General features: G+C 44.5%; 1 protein-coding gene across 5 annotated transcripts in view; it reads right to left on the reverse strand.

Annotated features, from left to right (window-relative positions):
• CDH13 (cadherin 13) overlaps positions 1-21,294 on the reverse strand; it is a 980,082-nt gene that overhangs the window by 330,653 nt on the left and 628,135 nt on the right. For all 5 annotated transcript variants that reach the window (XM_070451475.1, XM_070451474.1, XM_020883418.2 and 2 more), the window contains one exon: positions 10,768-10,912. In XM_070451475.1, the coding sequence (XP_070307576.1) occupies positions 10,768-10,912 (145 nt within the window). The remainder of the gene's footprint in view (positions 1-10,767; positions 10,913-21,294) is intronic.

Below are 21,294 nucleotides of genomic sequence, written 5' to 3' on the forward strand. Positions count from 1 at the left end.
GGACTACCGCTAGGGGGAGGACCTGCCCCTGTTTGAGAAACCATCGCCTTAACTGCGGGCTGCAGGGTTACTTGACAAGCCAGGCTATAACCAAGTACAGAACAGACTTTTGGACCCTGTGGGAGAAGGCAAGGGTGGGATGTTTTGAGAGAACAGCATTGAAACATGTATATTATCAAGGGTGAAACAGATCACCAGCCCAGGTTGGATGCATGAGACAAGTGCTCGGGGCTGGTGCACTGGGAAGACCCAGAGGGATGGGATGGGGAGAGAGGCGGGAGGGGGGATCGGGATGGGGAACACATGTAAATCCATGGCTGATTCATGTCAATGTATGGCAAAAACCACTACAATACTGTAAAGTAGTTAGCCTCCAACTAATAAAAATAAATGGAAAAAAACCAATAAAATGAATCAGTCCAAAAAAAGAAAAAAGAAAGTTGGGAGTGTTCACTTTCTCCCTCCCACCTTCTGTCTCTCTCTCTCACCTACTACACACACACACACACACACACACACACACACACACACGTAAGCATGCCTACACACGTGTGTATACGTGTGCACACACATACGTACACACTCACACATATACACACAAGGCAATGCTCCCTAAACTCAGGGTAGCAGATTTGGATAGAAGGTAGCATTTTCATGGGGGAAGTGGTAAAAGGGCAGTAGATGTTGTGGGCAGACGGAGGGAAATGAAAGGGCATGGGGGTTAGGCAGAATTGAATCCCAGCTTTATCACTCACCAACTGTGTGACTTTGGGGAAGGAAACAACCTCCATGAGCTTGTTTCCTGATTCTAAAAGAATTGCAAAGATTCCATTAAGAGATAGCATAGACCCTAAACCAGCACCCGGTCCGGGAGACATTATACAGGTGGTTGTCACGGCTTCTGTCTGAAGGGCAGGCACTGTTTCCCTCCCCTGGTCCTGGTGAGACGCTCCTGGCCCCGGCCTCCCTGGTGCAGCACTAACGGCGACTCAGGATGTGTGTATCGTCCGCCTTCCTTCCTCCCCTGCACACTCACTCCTCTGACTCAGGGTCCGTGTCAGCTTCACGCATCCTTCCCTCCCTGACCCCATCCTTACTGAACACCAGAGGATCTGGCAGTGAACACACTCTTGAGATACTTGTTCAAAGAGGAATAGATTACTAATAAATGTAACATTTATTTAAAAATCCAATAAAAAGGGAAGTTTATTGTGATTCACGCTTTCTGCCGTTTGGGGCCATTTGTTCATTGAATGGAATTTATTGAGGGGCTACCATGTGCCTGGAACTCTGCTGAATGCTGACAGCTGAAGATGAAAAGACAATGTGATCCCCTGGGTTTAAGCTTAAGCCATAGAGAGAAAACCAAAGGTAAAATCCAGTTCATACTTGAGGAAAATTTGTAAATCTATTCTTCCCTGATAGCTCAGTTGGTAAAGAATCCGTAGTTTACGGCATTATCATAATTCCAAATAGATGGCATTGGTTACAATAATCATGCACCATAAAATGAGTCAATATTTAGTGTTCTCCCATTCATCCTGAGCTCATCACAAAAATCTTTTGTGACCTCTTCTTGTCATCTCCACTGTTACCACCCCGGCCCAGGCCATGGTCCTCTAGTGCCTGGAATGCCAGCATGTCCCTACTTCTGTTCTCCACTGAGTAGCACAGGTCATCTATTAACAGTAAAATCAGATTTTACCACTTTCCTGCTCAAAACCACCCAAAGGCTTCCTAATTCAAAATGAAATCTTACAGAGCTCTAACCCAGGGATCTGCAAACTTTTTTCTATAAATGGTCAATTTACATTAAAGTATGTACATATTTAATATAGTTTAAATATTTAAACTATTTAACATGTTTAATATATTTTAAATATATATTTAGGTAGCTTATATATACATACTTAAGTAGGTTGTCATTGCTGTCCAGTTGCTAATTCGTATCTGACTCTTTTCAACTCCATGGGCTGTAACATGCCAGGCTTCCCTGTCTTTCACCACCTTCTGGAGCTTGCTCAAACTCATGTCCATCGAGTCAGTGATGCCATCCAACCATCTCATCCTCTGCTGCCCCCTTCTCCTCCTGCCCTCAATCTTTCCCACCATCAAGGTTTTTTCCAATGACTCATCTCTTTTCATCAGGTGGCCAAAGTATTGGAGATTCAGCTTCAGCAACAATCCTTCCAATGAATATTCAGGGTTGTTTTCCTTTTGGATTAACTGATTTGATCTCCTTACAGTCCAAAGGACTCTCAAGAGTCTTCTCCAGCACCACAGATTAAAAGCATCGGTTCTTCTGTGCTCAGCCTTCTTTATGGTCCAACTTTCACATCTGTACATGACTACTAGAAAAACTATAGCTTTGGCTATACGGACCTTTGTGGGCAAGGTGATGTCTCTGCTTTTCAACAGGCTGTCTAGGTTTGTCTTGGCGTTTCCTCCAAGGAGCAAGTGTCTTTTAATTTCATGGCTGCAGTCACTGTCCACAGTGATTTTGAAGCCCGAGAAAATAAAATCTGTCACTGCTTTCACTTTTTCCCCTTCTATTTGCCCTGAAGTGATGGAACCACATGCCATAATCTTAGTTTTTTGAATGTTGAGTTTTAAGCCAACTTTTTCACTCTCCTCTTTCACCCTCAGGAGATAAATATATGTTTAAACTTAAAAAAAATTTTACAAATTTAAAAAATATATTTAGGTGGTATATATTTTTGGCTTTGTGGGACATTCAGTCTCTGTTCCAACTACCTACCCAGTTTTAAGAACATCATGTGAAAATAGTCTTTGTCAATGCTTGGATAAATGGACATGGTTGTATTTCAATAAAACTTTATTAACTTAAAAAGAAACAGTCAATGGGACAGATTTGGCCCATGGCCCACAGTTTGCTGACTCCTGCTGGCCTTTCCCCTGGACCTTACCTGGTGCCTTCTTTGTGCTCACATTCTCCCACCACCATGGCCCCTTCTCTTTCCCACCTTCTTCTTTCCTGCCTCAGACCTTTGCACTTTCTGATCCCTCCACCTGTGGGTCTCTAGACACTGCGGCTCTTGCATTCACACTGGTCTCAGCTTAAAATGTCACATCTTTAGAGAGGCCTTCCTTGACCTCCTTGTCATTCTATCACATCACCTGGTTCTATTTTATCCAATGGACTTAAGTTATCTTGCTTATTCCATTCATCATTAATTATCTTTCTCCTCCCAGTGAAAAGCAAATGTCTTCAGAGTAGAGAGCTAACTGGTCATGGCCACTACTGCATCTCCAAAACTTAGAACACTATCTGGTTCACAGATGCTGACCAATAAATAGTCTTTGAATGACTTTGCTGAATGAAGTGTCATCAGGAATTGATTTAAAATAAGAATTTCCCTGAAATTATAACTGTTTGGTGCTGTGGTGGGTCTGCCACCCTGTTGTATTAAGGTAGCACTAAGAATTCCTGGACTACTCAGAGTGGATCCTCGGGCATCAGGGATGGATTTCAATGGTGCTAGAGTCCACCATGCTTGCTGCCATAACAACTTAGAAGTTTTCTTTTTTATTTTGTAGCTGCTCATCTGATTTTCATTTTATCTGGAAACCCACATTAGAGTTACTCTGTCAAAATACAGAATGATCACTAAGATTCTGAAGCTATCAATGCCTCTTTACCTTCCCTTAACTTTAACCTATTATGCTGTTTTGGTTGAGTTAGTTAATTTTTATTTGATTTTTGATAGTTGATGTCACAGATCCTTCTCTCTCCCAAATGGGGAAGGATGACACCCAGCCTGAGCCTAAAATACACCAAGCAAACAAGTGGGGCGGGGGCTATCAAGGGTTTGTTTTTATGAGGGAGTAACTTCTGTGAGCACAGGAGCCAATCCGTCCAGTCCAGTGGGTTACCCTCAGTGCCTAGAAGATCTGGCATGAATGAGAATAAGGGTGGGTGATGGGCAGAGGGGAGACAGACAAGGGAGGAACCAATACTTCATGGTTAGAGAGAAGAGTGATATAAAAACAACGTGGTGTCTATTTCTTGAATTGGTCTCTAGCCCCAAGGACTCATATAAGAATTCAGGTGAAGCGAGGGCTATGAATAAAAATGGGAAGAACTGTTTTCAAAGACCCCCACATTAAAGATGCAGCACATAGCTTCACTGGCTGGGAATCCTCTTAACAGAATACAGGGCTCCAGGCATCCTCCATGTCTCACCAAGCCCCACAGTATCTCCAACGCACCAGTGGATGAGCAGCAACGGTGTCTCCATCAGAGAGGGGCTGGGGTACAGAGGAGGGGAAAATGTGCCTACGACAAGGCTGTTGACTGACTTGGTTTACAGCCTCTGTAGACACCACATGGGGACCCCAGATGTGGTTAGGAGCAAGTTGGCAGACATTCAGCTTCTTGAGTAGGAGCAAGGTCCAGGTAACTCAACAGTTTTGATACATCTTATTCTGGAATTTTCCCTTTGGGAAGATGTCTCTGATTAGCTTATGCAACTCTTTCATAAATTTTGTTTTATGGTCGCTGCACTGGAGTGATTTATATCATAATTCAATCTGAATGGCACTGTGGCCTGTTAATGGGTTCCTGGGCAACTTATCTCAGCTAAGACTCTGATGATGACTCCAGGAGAGGAGTCAGAATCAACAATTTCAGTCCTCTTCCTCAACCATGCAATCTGGGGAGAAGTTTAGTGCAAGACAGTTCACAGTCTACAGATATAGCTAGTGAAATGACCACAAGACTTAGAGATATTGGGTATAATCCAGAAATGCAAATAAAGGTCCAGCAGTATGCTCATCCGTGAAAGGCAAGGCTGTTATATCTTCCTACATGAGTTTAGCCGAGATACCTATATAATACTCTGATTAACAGTGTCATCTCAATATACATGAAAATGTAATAAGCATATCATTTATCCTATCAATTCCACTTACATGAATTTACCCAAAAGAAACTGTCACACAAGTAGGAAGAGATGTGTCCTCCCTTGTAGAATTGATTGCAAATAGGGAAAGGTGAAAACAACTTAAGTCAATATGGGATTGGCTAACTAGATAATGGTAGATCTAAGCATTAGCTGTTTAAAACAGTGATGTAACTTGATATTTACTGACTTACAAAATTGTCCAGAGGACTGTGCAGAGTGAAGAATGAGAGACAGAGAAGAGCACAAGAGCTCCGTTTCTGTGGGATTGTGCTGTGTGTGCATCCCTGTGTGTGGAGGCGCCCAGGGAGAGCCCTAGAACCATGCTCCTGGATGGCACTGTGGTTCGCTCTGAATGCTGAGACGAGTGCACCTGCACTTTTTCACTTTAGCAAAGCTGAGGGGAAAGTGGAAGTGCTTTATTTTTAAAGGAAATTTACTTAAGAAAAAAAATAGCCCTGTGCCCAATATGAAGCCTATGGGACTGGCTGGGATTGTTGAGAATGGAAGAAACTTTGATGTGAGAGTCTAAACATCACTAGAGGAAAACTGGACAGCTGGTGAACCAGAAGGCACATGCAGTTATGGCAACAAGTAAACAGGTGACCAGAAAAGGGACTTTACCACCAAGAAGCTGAGGGTGCATGCTGAGTGAGGTCTCAAATACCGACTCTCAAACATCAAAATCATCTGTATTTAGTCCAAGCTGTTTTAGAAAATACCAACTGCAGAGCAAAGTTGAGCTCCTGAGACAATCATTTTTTGGTCCCAAAGGTCATGTGATTGGCTGGTTCCCTCTATCTGCCATGATAGAACTTACTTAAACATTAAAGTACCTGAGACTAGAAGAACAGAAGCTCAGGTGGATGCCAGAGATAAAATAAGAGACAACTCCCCTCCTGCCCCCAATCTCCTCACATCACCTCTTCAAGGGAGGCCGGCTTCCCACCCTCCTGGGATGAGTGGTCCCTATGGCTGCACTGCCTCTCCTACCAACTGCAATTCTGATTTATTTGTTGCTGTCTCCCCGCCTGGCTGTCAGGAGGAAATGTGCAGCATCTGGCAAGATGCTGGCACAGAGTAGATGCTTAATAAAAATACTGGGTGAAAAAAAAATAAAGCAAGCGAGAGAGGGCATGGTCCTTGGACTCTCAGAAGTTACAAGATGAAGATTTAGCCACTAATCTCTGCCTCTGTTCAACAGCCTCAAGAAGGGTCAGCATGCAGGTAAGCAACGGGTATCTCTCAAGACTCAGAACATGCACCTCTAGGTCCTGTGATCCTGTCTTCTCTCTGAAGAAAGGTCAGTGTTGCATTCATCTTTCTCAGGCACACAGTGTGGTGACTCAGATATTCTCCCCATTACCTCCCTCCCCTGATGGCTCTCAAAGCTGCTTCCCCTGTCTAGGTGGTGGGTGCCCTTCTCCCAGCTGCCCCTGCTAACATCAGGGCAGCCAATAGCACGGAGGAAGAGCACAGCTGAGGCCAACCCAACAGCTAGCTTCTGGATCTTGTTGGAGGGCTGCTGGGCTGCTAGAACCCAGGGTGTGGTCCCGGCTGAGCAGAAGTGTCTGGGAACCGAAGCACCCCTGGGGAGAGCACGGAGGATGGATAGCATAGCTCCCTGGATCCAGAGCTGGAGTAACTCCAGTGTATGTGTTTTACGTCATTTCCCAGAGTCCTCCCTCCCCAGGGGATCACGCTCAGAAGTGCCTACCCTGGTAACTGACTTAATGTGGTGCCTTAAGTTGGCCAGCTTTTCTTTCCTGCAGTGCTCCCCACTCATGATCCTGTACCCGTCAGGTAGACCACCTGCCCTCAGTCCTCACCTCAGGGTTTTCTTTGGAGGAAGCCCTGAACACCAGTCCTCATGGATAGCCCTTCTCAATGGTGCCCAGAGGCCCAGTGGTGACAAAACATGGGGGAGCTTGTGACAGAAGGCACTGTGGGGCCTTTGTGTGTGTCCTCCAGGAACTTCAAGGGTCTCAGCCTCTACCTACCTGCCCCCCTCACACTTGTGAGGTCCTGGCATTGGGCACTCACAGAACATCAGACACATGGAGTTCTTGTTGGCTCCGAGGAGCAGCCAGGGCCTGAGTTCGGGTCCCATAAATCAATGCCTTGAGGTTCCACAAAAGGGACGGTATGTAATCTACAAAGTTCAAAGGCTGTTATTTTCTGTTGATCTTCCTTCATCTAGTAATGATTCCCTAAAACAATACCCTGGAGTTTATGCTGAGCAGCTAGAAATGGCCTCCTGTCTGCACATAGAGATAAATATGGGTGACCTTGTTTGGTGATGGATTGGTGCTGATGGCATCTGGGTACACTGCAACATGAAAATGATGCTTGGTTGGTTGGGAGATGGATGCTCCTTCACACAAACTGCAGGTCTTTTTGCCTTACTTTCCCTAAAGGGTAGGCCACCAGAATAGTAAGAATAATTGCAGCATTAACAATACACTGGCATTTCTTAAACATTTCCAAGCACTGAGTGTAGCACACGGCCTACGTTAATCATAGCATGGAGCTTTCTAGGGTAGGTTCTATTCTATACCCACCCTATCTGTTAATACAGACAAGGTGACTGAGGCTTCTAGAAGGTTTGGTAACCTGCTCGCAGTCTCACCTTGTTAAGGAGTTGAGCAGAGCATCAGTCCCAGCTCCAGGCCACAGTGCTATGTGTAGGACCAGCTACACAAAATGGGCCTTCCCTGATAGCTCAGTTGGTAAAGAATCCACCTTCAATATGGGAGACCTGGGTTCGATTCCTGGGTCAGGAAGATCTTCTGGAGAAGGGATAGGCTCCAGTATTCTGGCCTGGGAAATTCCATGGACTGTATAGTCCATGGGATCATGACTGAGTGACTTTCTTTTTCACTTTCACTTTCAGTGCAAAATGAAGTTGCCGGGTCCCTTGTTGAACAATTATTAAGAATTTAAGATGGCGACAACAGATCATTAAACGAAGTGTGGAGCCTTTTGGAGCCTGGGGCTCTGTGAGGCTGTGCAGGTCCCACCCCATGAAGCTGGCTCTGTTATGTGGATGGAGAAGAAAGTGGTGTGAGTGATGACAAGGGCCCCCCATGCGTAACACTGCTTAACCCCAGAAACGGAGCAACAGCTCACATTAAATGAAAAGTGACTCAGGGTGCCTGGCTCTTCGATCAGAAAAGCTGGTTATTTTCTGCCAGGCGTCAACTCAGTTCATCTGACAGATTACACAAATTCCCTTTAGCTGGGCCTGCAAAGAGTCCATGTGAGAGAAGGTGGCCACGTACAATCCAGTGTCTGGGAAAGAGCCTGTGGCTTGAGGCCAGACTCAGACACTGACTCTAGGTCATCCACCAGCCTTAGCTGGTTCAAGTTCCCAGATCTCTCTGAGATTCAGCCTTCTCATCTGTATGATGGGAAGAGTGATACCCACACCTCAGCGCAGAGTGGAGGAAATGACACAGTTAGAGAAAACTCTCTCGGCACACAGCAGTGCTCCCCTAAATGTGATAATCATTTAACGGCTATTTGCACAGGGAAGTTTGTGGGTTAGTTGGAAGAGCACATGATTTGAAGGTTGATGCTGTGGGTTGAGTTGTGAACAGTGTACCCACCTGTCATTTATGTGAACTGGGCAAGGTCAATGAACTCCTGAGGTTGGGATTCTTCTCTGTGAAATGGATGCAATACAGTGTCTACAGCACATAGGATTCCATGAGCCACAAATGAGCAGGACATTGTGCAAACAGAAGAGGGGATCATTTCTCCAGCCTGTCAGAGATTGTTAGGACTTACAAGTAGCTTAGGTGGGAGGGGACTGGAAAACAGGCCCCACCTTCTTTCCCAGATTTCCACTGTCCTCACAGATATCAGGTACCATCTGCTTGAGCTCTCTCACAGGGTGCAAAGTAATATAAGGGTTTTTTCTGCTGAAACTTTTACACAACATTGTCACATTTTTTACCTCAAATTTGCCTGACTCCATATTTCAATTCCTGTTTTATAATCAAACCCATAGGGTGCAGAAAAAGAAAACTGAATCAGGCCAAATTCTGCATAACTGGAAGAAACTATTCCATACAGATATCCAAGTCTTTATATATTTTTATAGGATAATACCAATCATAAATAGAAGTTTAAGGTGGTTTATGTTTTGCTGGGTATACGTTCACGCTAACCGAATTGCTTTGTGCTTTAAGAAATTCAATGCGCATAAAGGATTCCATTTTTCTCTGAAAATACGACATGTATATAAAAGCAATAAAATTTGAAACTCTTTCTGAAACTTTAAAGAAGGGCGCAGTGGGAGAAAAATTGGACATCGTCTAATCATATACGCATACACTATACAAAGACATGTACACGCTCACAGTCGCCTTACAGCCACCTCGGATGTAACCACTGTCATTTACATTTAGAACACTTCTTGGGCCCATCTCGAATTCCAGTCACTCACAAACAGGGCCCGGGTACCACACATGGGAACTGGGAATTATTTTTCTGCTCTGCTCAAACTCCAGTTCCTTGAATAGCTTTCCCCATCAGTTCTTCTAAATCATTCTGCAAATCAGCTTAAGATTTCTGTAAACTTCCAACCCAAATTCCAGGGTGTGTCTCCTTGGAAGTCATCTCTCCATCAAAAGCAGCCTATTGATGCCGAAGGGAAGGTCTGCCCTGAGGTGATCTGACCCACCTTCACCAGCCTGCTCTCTGTCTCTCCAGGCTGCCGCCACCAGTGCCCACCCTGTTTTACAGATTGCCTTCAAATCCCAGAAGAGAGAGGGCTGCTCCTGCCCCTGGGGTTTTATCTGACTAAGTGCAGGAGGCCTAGTTCCTGAAGGCTGATGGGAGGTTTTAGGCACCTTGCATACAATTAGTCACCTGGTAGGCAAGATGGTTGCCATGACAATGCTTCCAGAGCCTCGGGTATCTACATGTTATTGATACATTCCATCCATTCAGCAAAGGAAAAAAGAACCAGCTGAGCAGCCCCTGAGGTCCATGTCCTCCTGGCCTGAGGAGGGACTCCTTTGTTACAAGTGTTTGGGCATAATCCAGATAATTGTTTTCACTCAATGTATGTGAAAGCTTAAAATTAAAGTCTACCCTTAAAATAGGGATTTTTCTACTGCTCTTCACTTTCAAAAGCATTATGCTCAGGAGTGACTACTTTTGCTGCTGGCCACAAAATGCTTTAATTAGTATCTATGGGCCAAAAAGGGAGCTCTCAATTCTAAAACTTTCACCAAAAGAAAGGTTAAAACCCGGGAAAAGATGACAGGAGTTCTGTAGTAACCTTGAATGATTTCCATAGAATAGAAACATGTATTGCCAGAGAGGGAAATAAAATGTCTTGCCTTTGACCCTTTGAACAAGGACAAAAGTTTTCTCTATCCATGTCTTCTAAGGAAAGGGGGGGAAATGTCCTACACATTTCCCCCAAACGGTTCTTATTAAAAGGCAGTTATGAAGAGAAATATTAATTGAGGAGCTGCACTAAGGTCCTGAATTTCCCTGCTGTACACCAAGCTCAGCCTTGGGCCCTCACAAGGGGAGCTAGATATTTACATGGTGTCCAATATGAACCATACGTCAGAGACTGAGATGTTGGTCACCCTTAAAGGTCACCTTTGCACACAAGGGAAGACATTTTCACAGCTTGCAGCACCCCAGTCAGTTCTGAGTTGTGGCTTTCTAGGGCGTGCTTCTGTCCAGGGAAATAATACATCAGTGTTGATGCACACCAACAGTAAGTCAGAATGGTGGCGATGAAACAGTCTCCAGAATCCCCAGAGATCACAGTAGGCCACCTCCCAAGCCTTTATGTGAACCATGTGCCGACTTAACGTACCTGTAGGTGACCCCTCCATGACGTGGCCAATGTAGGGGCCTTCCCTGAAGATGGGTCTGTTGTCATTCTGATCAATCACGATGACTTCCAGAGGGACCGGCCCCTCGAGAGTCCTGCCGTTGACATCTACGGTCTCCACAAATAGCTATTGGAGCAGACATTGGGGGAGAAAGAAGGCATTCATTCATTAGGAAAATTGAAGTTGGGTTCTCCGGAGAAAGTAGGTTATGTCAGCAATATTATGAGCCCTTGGCAATATTCAAACTTTGGTCTCAATGGATAGTCATCAGGACTAGAATAGAAACTAAACATTACAGAATAAAAGACAAAGATCAGTTAATGTTAGTTCCCCTTGGGAAATTTACAATTAATTCATCAAATCTGCAAAGGAAGTCCACCAAAAAAAAAAAGGAGGAAAACACCAGCAATCAACCACAGCTGAGGAAACGCGCTTACATTGTTTCTGTTTTTCCAACATCATCATGCTTAAAAGGAATGTTATGCTAATAAAAATAATTGACTAAGCAGTTATGAACAGAGTATATTAAGAAATAACTGGAAGTGTTTATGGTGGTATTTAGGGGAAATTCAGGTCAGTAAAAATTTGTAGAGAACCTTCCTGAGGCAAGGAAGGAGCTCGTGGGGGTCCTAAGCAGGACCTCAGGACTCCTGCTCACGAGGCCTTTACAGTCAAGGGGGCATTTCACAGTTCCCTGCCTTCAGATCCCAAGGATGAAGGAAACAGCATCGAAAGACCAGCTGCCTTGTTGCCTGGAAACAAGGAATTACATCTTGGCTTTTCCAGTGAAACATGGGGTCCCAATGCTCTCATTTCTAGACCTGAATCTGCCTTGATTTAACTCAGGGGCAACAGTCACACTTCTTAGATGTCAGTGTTGTTCCCCTCTTGGGAACTGGTTGAATAGTTGTATCAGAAAACGATGTCTGCAGTCGTAATCCTTGGGAAATGGTCTCTGCAATTGGAATCTCAGCACAATCTCTCACTAGTTATGTGACCTCGACCCACACAATTAACCTCTTAGTTTTACTGTCTGTAAAATGGGTTCATAAAATAATCATTATTAGGAATAATAGTAACCAGCATTACCCAGGGCTTATTGAGGTTCTCTATCATGTTAATTCACTTGAGGCTCACAGTGCCCCTATGAACCATTTGTAAGAAGGGAACAGAGCCAGTTAGACAACAGGTCGGTAGAGTCTGAAGTTGGCCTTGTGAAGTCAGTTTGCAGATTTACATTTTTAACCATTACAAACAATGTTTGCAGATCACTTAATGTAATGCCTGTCACATAGCTCATCTCAAGAATATTAGCTACTACTATTGTTGTTACTGTTGTTATTATCAACACCGTTGTCAAAACTAGCCTACATTAGGAAAAGAAAAGAGAAACACATTTGTTATACCTTACCTGAATATGTTGTAAATTGATTTCACCCTTTGGAAAGTATCAACAACATGGCATGTGTGTGCATTTTCAGTCATGCCCAACTCTTTGCGACTCCATGGCGCCTCTGTCCATGGGATTTCCCAGGCAAGAACACTGGAGTGGGTTGCCATTTCCTTCTCCAAGGGATCTTCCTGACCTAGGAATCGAAGCCATGTCTCCTGCATTGGCAGGTGGATTCTTTACCACTGAACCCCCTGGGAAGCCCAAATTCATCAAATCTATGAAGGACACACACTCTTTATTCTGTCTGGATACCTCTCCTGTTAGTGTTTGAAACACGCTGCCCTTATGTACATGGGAATATTCATTGGAGTGTTGTTTCTAATAATGAGATAACACTGGTGTCCACTAAGCATCCAGGTGAAAGGGATGAATTAAATGAATATTTATGTAGTAAGACACTAAAATATAGCCATTAGATAAAATCACTATTCAGCTTTGTGGATCGGCTTGAACACTGTATGAGAAAACACAGAGCAGCATGTCCACGATGCGTGTGCTGCAGATAACGGGGGCACAGAGTTAGACGCGACCTATGACTGAGCAGCAACAACGGCCCGTGTGTGATGTACACACATGGACAGAATGTGAAAACAGTACACAGGCATGGAACCAGCTATGTTTGAGTAGAGGAGTTTTTTTCATTAAGACTCTCTCATCTTTTTACTAGTAAATTCACACACACACACACACACACACACACACACACACAATTTGATTTCTGGGACAGACAAAATAAAAGCACAAGGATTCCCTGGTGGCTCAGACGGTAAAGCATCTGCCCGCAGTGCAGGAGACCCGGGTTCGATCCCTAGGTTGGGAAGATCCCCTGGAGAAGGAAATGGCAACCCACTCCAGTACTCTTGCCTAGAAAATTCCATGGATGGAGGAGCCTGGTGGGCTACAATCCATGGGGTTGCAAAGAGTCGGACACGACTGAGCGACTTCACTTTCACTTTCACTTTCAACCATAGCTAAGAAGAAATTAAGTAGACAGAGTCTTTTAACATCTGCACACAAAGGAGATCTTACAGAGAGTTAACTTTTTACGCCGATTTTTAAAGCTACTGTGAGAATACTGCTAAACAAAGAAAATAAAAATCAAGCTTTGGGAGGAATTTCTTCCAATAATGAAGGTCTGGCCCTTTGTCTTCCCAAAATAGCCAAGGACTTGATTTTATTTCAACCAAAAACCTGTCTCTAAAGACACCAGATAACTTGGATTTGAATTCTAAGCCCCCACAGCCTACAAGACTTGTCTAGTGTCATAAACCACAAGTAAGAGGAATAGAATTCACATTTTTGCCAAATATGCAAGTATGCCACACTGGGAGGGGCAGACTCTAGATCTTACCTCACATAATGGAAAGAAGACAGATACTAAGCAGATATAACTGATCAGGATGAATGCCAAGTGTTGAGCTGAATATTACAAAACCAAAGGTATCAACGTGGCAGTATGTTATGTTACAATACTACCCAGAGTTTGACTCCTGAATTTTGTATTGAAAACAATACTGATAGAAATCAAGGCCTCTAGAACAGGATTGAAAGAGAAAACAAAGTGCTCCTAGATGCATTTATTAATTTTAGTTAATTTAACAGAAATCCATTGAAGACTGTCCTCAGCCCTGTTGTTCCCCATCCTCAGCTCTGTCCTCCCCTATCCTCAGTCCTGTCCTCCCCTGTCCTCAGCCCTGTCCTCAGCTCCATCCTCCCCTGTCCTCAGCCCTGTCCTCCCCCGTCTTCAGCTCCGTCCTCCCCTGTCCTCAGCCCTATCCTCAGTCCTGTCCTCCCCTGTCCTCAGCCCTCTCCTCCCCTGTCCTCAGCTCCATCCTCCCCTGTTCTCAGCCCTGTCCTCCCCCGTCTTCAGCTCCGTCCTCCCCTGTCCTCCCCTGTCCTCAGCCCTCTCCTCCCCTGTCCTCAGCTCCATCCTCCCCTGTTCTCAGCCCTGTCCTCCCCCGTCTTCAGCTCCGTCCTCCCCTGTCCTCCCCTGTCCTCAGCCCTGTCCTCCCCTGTCCTCAGCCCTGTCCTCCCCTGTCCTCAGTCCCGTCCTCCCCTGTCCTCAGCCCTGTCCTCCCCTGTCCTCAGCCCCGTCCTCCCCTGTCCTCAGCCCTGTCCTCCCCCGTCCTCAGTCCCGTCCTCCCGTCCTCAGCCCTGTCCTCAGCCCCGTCCTCCCTTGTCCTCAGCCCTGTCCTCCCCTGTCCTCAGTCCCGTCCTCCCCTGTCCTCAGCCCTGTCCTCCCCTGTCCTCAGCCCTGTCCTCCCCCGTCCTCAGCCCGTCCTCCCCTGTCCTCAGCCCCGTCCTCCCCTGTCCTCAGCCCTGTCATCCCCCGTCCTCAGCCCTGTCCTCCCCTGTCCTCAGCCACACCATCAACAAGTCCTGTCTATACTGCTTGCTCTACTTCCTGGATCTCTCTTAAATCCACCTTCTTCTCTCCAAACTCATCATCACCTCCAGAGAGTAGGTTCTGTCACTTCTTTCCTGGGCCTGTGCAATAGGCACCTGATGATTGGCCTGCACCTAAGAGGTTACTTTGATGTGTTGACTTGACTGCCATGGAGTGCTCAGATTAACCATAATTTCTGGGTGTGTCTGGATGAGATTAACACTGGAGTCTGTGGACTCAGGGAAGTAAGTCCACTCTCCCTAGCATATGTGGGCACCATCTAATCCTCTGAGGGCCTGCACTGAAAGACGGAGAGGAGGGTGGGATTCACCCTTCGTCCTCCTGCCTGACTGCAGACTGGGGACCTCCATCCTCTGCTGCTCCTCAGGCTTCTGGACCTGGACTGGAATCTATACCATCGGCCTCCCTGGTGCTCAGGCCTTTGGACTTGGACTGGATCACACCACCATCTTCCCTGGGGCTCCAGCCAGCAGACAGCAGATTGTGGGCCTTCTCAGCCTCCATAACGGTGTGAGTCAGTTCCTTATCGCAGACTCCTACTGCTTCTGTGTCTCTGGAGAAGGCTGACCAATATAGGTGTTCATTGTGTCTTTTCAAAATTTTAATTTATTAATGTCACCCCAGAATGGATACCTTTCAATCTCTTCTCATCCCTCATAAGATAAAAGCACATTCCTTTACTGTGAAGAGTCTTTTATAATCTGGCCCAGCCTAATTCTCCAAATTCATTTCACATCACAAGAGATCTCCTTCATTCCTCATTATCCAGGTATACCAGTCTTTTCTCAGTTCTTCCAACTTATTCCGTTCCTTCCCAACACAGGTATCTTCTTGTGCAGCCCTCCTAGTAAGCATGGACATCCCATCAGCCATCCTGGTCAGCCCCCATCTGTCCCTCAGATCTCAGCTCAGATGTCATTGGCAGAGAAGATCCTTTATTACCGATTCAGTCTCCCCTGGGTGTCCCTGGTTCATGCTCCCATGGCACTGGCACCCTGCCTTTATAATGCTTTCCATAACATGTAATTGCTTATTTATTTATGTGACAATTTGACTAATGTCTGCCTCCCCAGACCCATCAAGACAGAGGTGAGGTAGGTGTTCAGGCCCTATAGCAAACCCGCAAGGTTGAGAGTCAGTGCTCAGCACAGGGCAGGTACTCGATTCAACACTGATGGCATAAAGTCCTCTCCAGAAGAGGCAACAGCTCTTTAAGAGACTGGAGCCCAGTGTTTTGGCCCGAACTTTGGCCATCTATCCTGTCTTTCCATCCCCGGCACAGGAGGTACCAGCTGGTCCTGGGTTTCATGGACCAAAGACCAGTTGACTCTGTGCAGTCTTAATTCATGAACAAGAACCACAGTAAACCTGGGTAAACAACACCCAGGTACAGCACATTTTGATTACTTTCCTTCTGAAAGAAGGGAACTAACATTTACTTGGTGTCCAATATATGTCTGGGCTTTCTATGCATTGTCTCACTTGGATCAAGACATCCTGGAGAAATACTCATTGCCGCAAAACTCAGAGAAATTTAAGTACCTAATCTGAAAACTAGTTTGTGATCTAGTTAACACCACACTTAGATCTGACTTGAAAATTTGTACTTTCCCCCACTACACCCTTGTCTGCTAAAAGCTCTTTCATGGGCTTCCCTTACAATTTTGTTTTATTCTCTTTACTGTGTTATTCACTTAATAGTTTTGCTGAATGTTGATTGTTATGTTTCACTGATGCCTTATCCACAGCAAAATTATCCATGAATTTAGGGGTATGGTGAAGTTATTTTACATTTTTTCTAGCACCCATGAAAATACACATTAAAACACACTATGAACCTTTGCATATAATGTGACACCCTGCTACAAGTGATAGGTTGGGGAATATCATAGCATTGGCCTAGATACAACATGGTCCCTTCCGGAATGTCACAGACTTTTGGAAAAGAAAAGAAAAGAGAAGGCTTGTATCTCTCATAAATGTAGCTCTCAAATGACTAAGGTGAATGAAATGGGAAGGTGAATGAAATGCAAGTCACTCTTAGCTCTGTTTAAGGCAAAATTACTTTATCCAAGATTGGAGATATGAAGGTACCGCATGGATGTGAACTAATCGTTTCCACTTTAGGAGCCATGATAGGTGACCACCAGGTCAGTGAGTCTTGTGTGTAGGGGCAGAGAGGCCTTGACCTCTAAAATGGGAAGGAGGTGAAGAAAAACCACAGGAGCCAAAATGGAAGCTGTGCTGCTGGTTAGCTCTAGTGGAAGTGCATAGGGTCCCCCTGGCCACTGTTCCTGTGAACCCCACTTGCTAGGTTCTCTATTCCCCTTCCATATTGTGGGGGTGTCTCCACCAGAGGTGGGAACTATCAAGTCACAACCTGTAAACTGATGACTCTTTAAGCCAGTTAATGTGCTGTAATAATGGAGATGGGCTATGCACACACATAGAAAAGAATTCCTTAAAACAGCAATACAACATGAATATAATGAGCCAAATTACAAAGCACATACAAGCACACTGGCCTTTGGTGTCACAACAAACTATTAACATCTTGTCTTTCATTTGGCATATCCTCTCAGTTCTGTTTATGAAAGACACAATTTATCAAGGGAAAATTTGATGCTGTGATCTAATCCAAAGGGATGAACTGATGAAAAACAAATGCTACAAGGTTTTTTGGGTGAATGCCAAAATGAAGACACTGGCTCTTAAAACATAGTAATTTTTCTATGAAAGGACCCCAGTAACAGATGTCAAACTTGGATCAATAGGATAAGAAACAAAGTGTCTGACACACAGTCTATGGACTCATGAGTTATTTTGAAGTAAAATGATTTAGAAAACACTTCAGTGACCTTTTTGAACTCTGATAATTCTGCTTTGTGCTAAATATTCAAATGAAGTAAGACATATATGATGTAGTAAATTACTTATTTGCGATGGTATTATTCAACTTCTGGTTATCAGTGGAATTTGTGTTCACACACTGCGGGGAGCCAGCCTGACTGCTCAGGCTCCTTCTTGGCTCTGAGAGAGATCAAGAGATCCCTCTCTGTCCCGCCACCCCTGATTTATTAAAGCACAGGTTGGCCTTTCTCACCTCCATCAAGGAAATTGCTGTAGCGATCTTTCACCTGGTCACCTGTTGCTGATAAACTCGTCATGATTGAAGCCTGTTTTCTATCCAGTTAATGTTCTATTGATTTCAGTTGGGTGCTAGGGTGATGCTTTACTGATCTTAAGTGGAGGAATTTAAAACACCTGTGCCTGTAGCTCTGCACATATGCAAACCTTTGATCTATTAGCAACTCCTGTTAGCATATATATAGGTGTGGTATTCTTCAATAAAGTTGGCAGAGTCAGACGCAAGCAGACTCTGTCCCTCTCAACCCCATTCTTTTCTAGTCTTTTCTTTCCTAGTCCTTTCTTTTATTTCTCAGGTATTTCGGCGATTGCGCCCGTGACCGGTTCGTTTGCCGGCAGGCTCCGGCAAGTGGCGCCCGAACAGGGACACGAGCGGATCCCGGACTACAGCCACCCAAAAACAAGTAATCCCGCGGGCAGCGTTTAAAGTTGCAGATATTGTGGGTGGAGAGGGTATAGTTGAGAGTAAAAAACATGGGTCAGTCGGTCCTGAGAGATGGGCGAGCGCCGTTCCGAAGGGACGGGCGATGGCCTCCGTTGCCCTCAGCCGATCGAAAGGGAGTCGGGTTCAGATCCCCGAATCCGGAGTGGAGAAGGGTTCCATGGGAACAGCAGCTGAACAATTGGTGCAGGAACAATTGAGCTTAGGACATATTGAGCCTTCCAATTCCCCTTGGAATTCACCAATATTTGTTATAAAGAAGAAATCTGGAAAATGGAGGCTTTTGCAGGACCTCCGCAAAGTAAATGAAACTATGATTGTCATGGGACCCTTACAACTTGGCCTGCCCTCGCCTGCAGGGATCCCTCGTAAAACGTTTAAGATAATTATAGATTTAAAGGATTGTTTCTATACTATTCCACTCCATCCTGATGATTGTCAGCGTTTTGCCTTCAGCATACCTTCTACTAACTTTAAGCAGCCTGCTCGGAGGTATCATTGGAAAGTTCTGCCTCAAGGGATGGCTAATAGCCCCACCTTATGTCAAAGGTTTGTCAATCATGCAATTGACCCTGTGAGAGCTGCATATCCTGATGTCTACTTAGTCCATTATATGGATGACATCCTGCTTGCATACCACCTTGAAGGTGTGCTTTTGCAAGCCTATAACTTGCTGCCCACACGGTTGTCTCAATTCGGCCTTCAAGTGGCACCAGAGAAAGTACAGAGGCTCCCTCCTTTCTCATACCTGGGATTTAAATTAGAACAGGAATCTTTTAAGGCCCAAAAACTGCAGATCCGAAAAGATAATCTAAAAACCCTTAATGATTTCCAAAAATTACTTGGGGATATAAATTGGATACGTCCATATCTTAAATTAACCACAGGTGAATTAAAGCCTTTGTTTGATATTTTAAAAGGGCCTACTGATCCTTCTTCCCCCAGGACATTTACAGATGATGGTCGAGCAGCATTAGCTAAAGTAGAAAATGCCCTTTCTCAACATTTCGCTACTTATTGTGACTTTTCTAAGCCCTGGGGTCTTTACATACTCCCTTCCAAATATACGCCTACAGCAGTTTTGTATCAGGATGCTCCATTACATTGGATCCATCTGTCCATTTCTCCTTCAAGAGTTCTTACTCCCTTTTTTGATTTTATCAGCTTGTTGATTGCTCGAGGACGCCAGCGATCCAGAGAAATGCTCGGAGCTGATCCTACATATATTTATGTACCCTATACCAAAGAGCAGCAAGACTGGCTTTTTCAGTTTAATGACTCATGGGCTTTGGCTCTCGATTCCTTTGCAGGGAGAATAATTAATCATTTACCTTCTGATAAGATTTTACATTTTGCTAGTCAACATCCTTTTATCTTTCCTAAGGTTGTTTTATCTGAACCTATTCCGGATGCGCTCACTGTATTCACTGATGGTTCCTCTAATGGCATTGCTGCATTTGTACTTAATAATTACCCTACCTCTTGGCAAACTGCGTATAGCTCTGCCCAAGAGGTAGAATTGTCTGCTGTTTATGAGGTCTGCTTACGATATAATTTGCAACCTTTTATTTACAGATAGTAAATACATTGCTCATGCTTTGCAATATATAGAAACTGTTCCCTTTATTTCTACTGTGAATTCTAACATTCAACATTTGTTACGATCAATTCAGTCTCTGTTGCAACAGCGCACCTTACCCTGTTTCTTTGGACATTTACGTGCTCACACTGGACTCCCTGGACCCTTATCTATGGGAAATCAAATAGCTGATTCTCACACTAGAGTTTTTCTTTCACAGGTAGAAGCGGCACAACAATCACATGCGCTACATCATCAAAATAGTAATACTCTTCGTTTGCAATTTCATATCCCTCGAGAAACTGCACGACAAATTGTTAAATCTTGTTCTGTTTGCCCTAAGTTTCTCCCAGTTCCACACCTTGGTGTTAATCCTCGCGGGCTCCTACCGAATCATCTTTGGCAAATGGATGTCACTCATGTTCCTTCTTTTGGTCGTTTAAAGCACGCCAAAGATTATAAAAACTGATAATGGCCCCGGCTATGTTTCCTCTGCCTTCAAAAATTTTTGTTCCTCTTTTTCTATCACCCTAAAAACAGGCATTCCTTATAATCCACAAGGTCAAGGCATCGTGGAACGTGCCAATCAAACTTTGAAATTACAGCTTCAAAAAATACAGAGAGGAGAGCTCTACCCCCTTCTACCTAGAAATTACCTTAATCACGCTTTATACATTCTAAACTTTTTAATTTTAGATAAAGAAGGACATTCAGCCGCGCAGAGATTTTGGGACCCTCAAATCTCTAGTAAGAAACCGATGGTCTTATGGAAAGACCCGCTAGATAATAATTGGCATGGCCCAGATCCCGTGTTAATTTGGGGGAGGGGTTATGTATGTGTTTTTCCACAGGATGCCGAAGTACCGCGCTGGCTTCCAGAAAGGCTGGTACGCCAGACGGAGGAGATCCCTAAACCAGCAGATGAGTCGTCTGACTCTTCAACAGAGGAATCTTCTCCCGATAAATCAGCAGATGCATGAGTTTATTCTTCAAGCAAGGAGGATAACTGCAGAGACGGCTCAACCTCTACAAGCCCTAGCTTACACTGTGCTCACTTTGGCCTGTGCGATAATCAAGCCTTCCCTCAGCCTGAAGCCAATGCTTTTGTGTCCCGGGCCCATTCTTAATACTGACATTTGCTGGGAGCAAAAGACTCATATACCAACATTTGAAGGCTGAACACTCCCAGGAAACCTGATGAAACATATGGGACTGTTACTTTCCTACAAATGTAAAATTGTGATAGATGTGACGTTTGATACTAATAAGTCCTTTGTGTGGCCTGGGTCAGACTGGAACAATAGTCCTAGTATAAGATGCGTAGCCCCAAATAACACTTGATGGATTTGTGAATACAACCTTTGGTTCTTGCATTTGTCAATGCCTATCTGAAATGATATATAAAAGATTGTTGATGTTTTCCCATTTGCAAACGCAGCCATTTCCTTTGAGGGAGATATAAAGGCCATTAGTCAAAAGA

This window comes from Odocoileus virginianus, chromosome 20 (genome assembly GCF_023699985.2).
Source record: "Odocoileus virginianus isolate 20LAN1187 ecotype Illinois chromosome 20, Ovbor_1.2, whole genome shotgun sequence".
NCBI classification, from domain to species: Eukaryota; Metazoa; Chordata; class Mammalia; order Artiodactyla; family Cervidae; genus Odocoileus; species Odocoileus virginianus.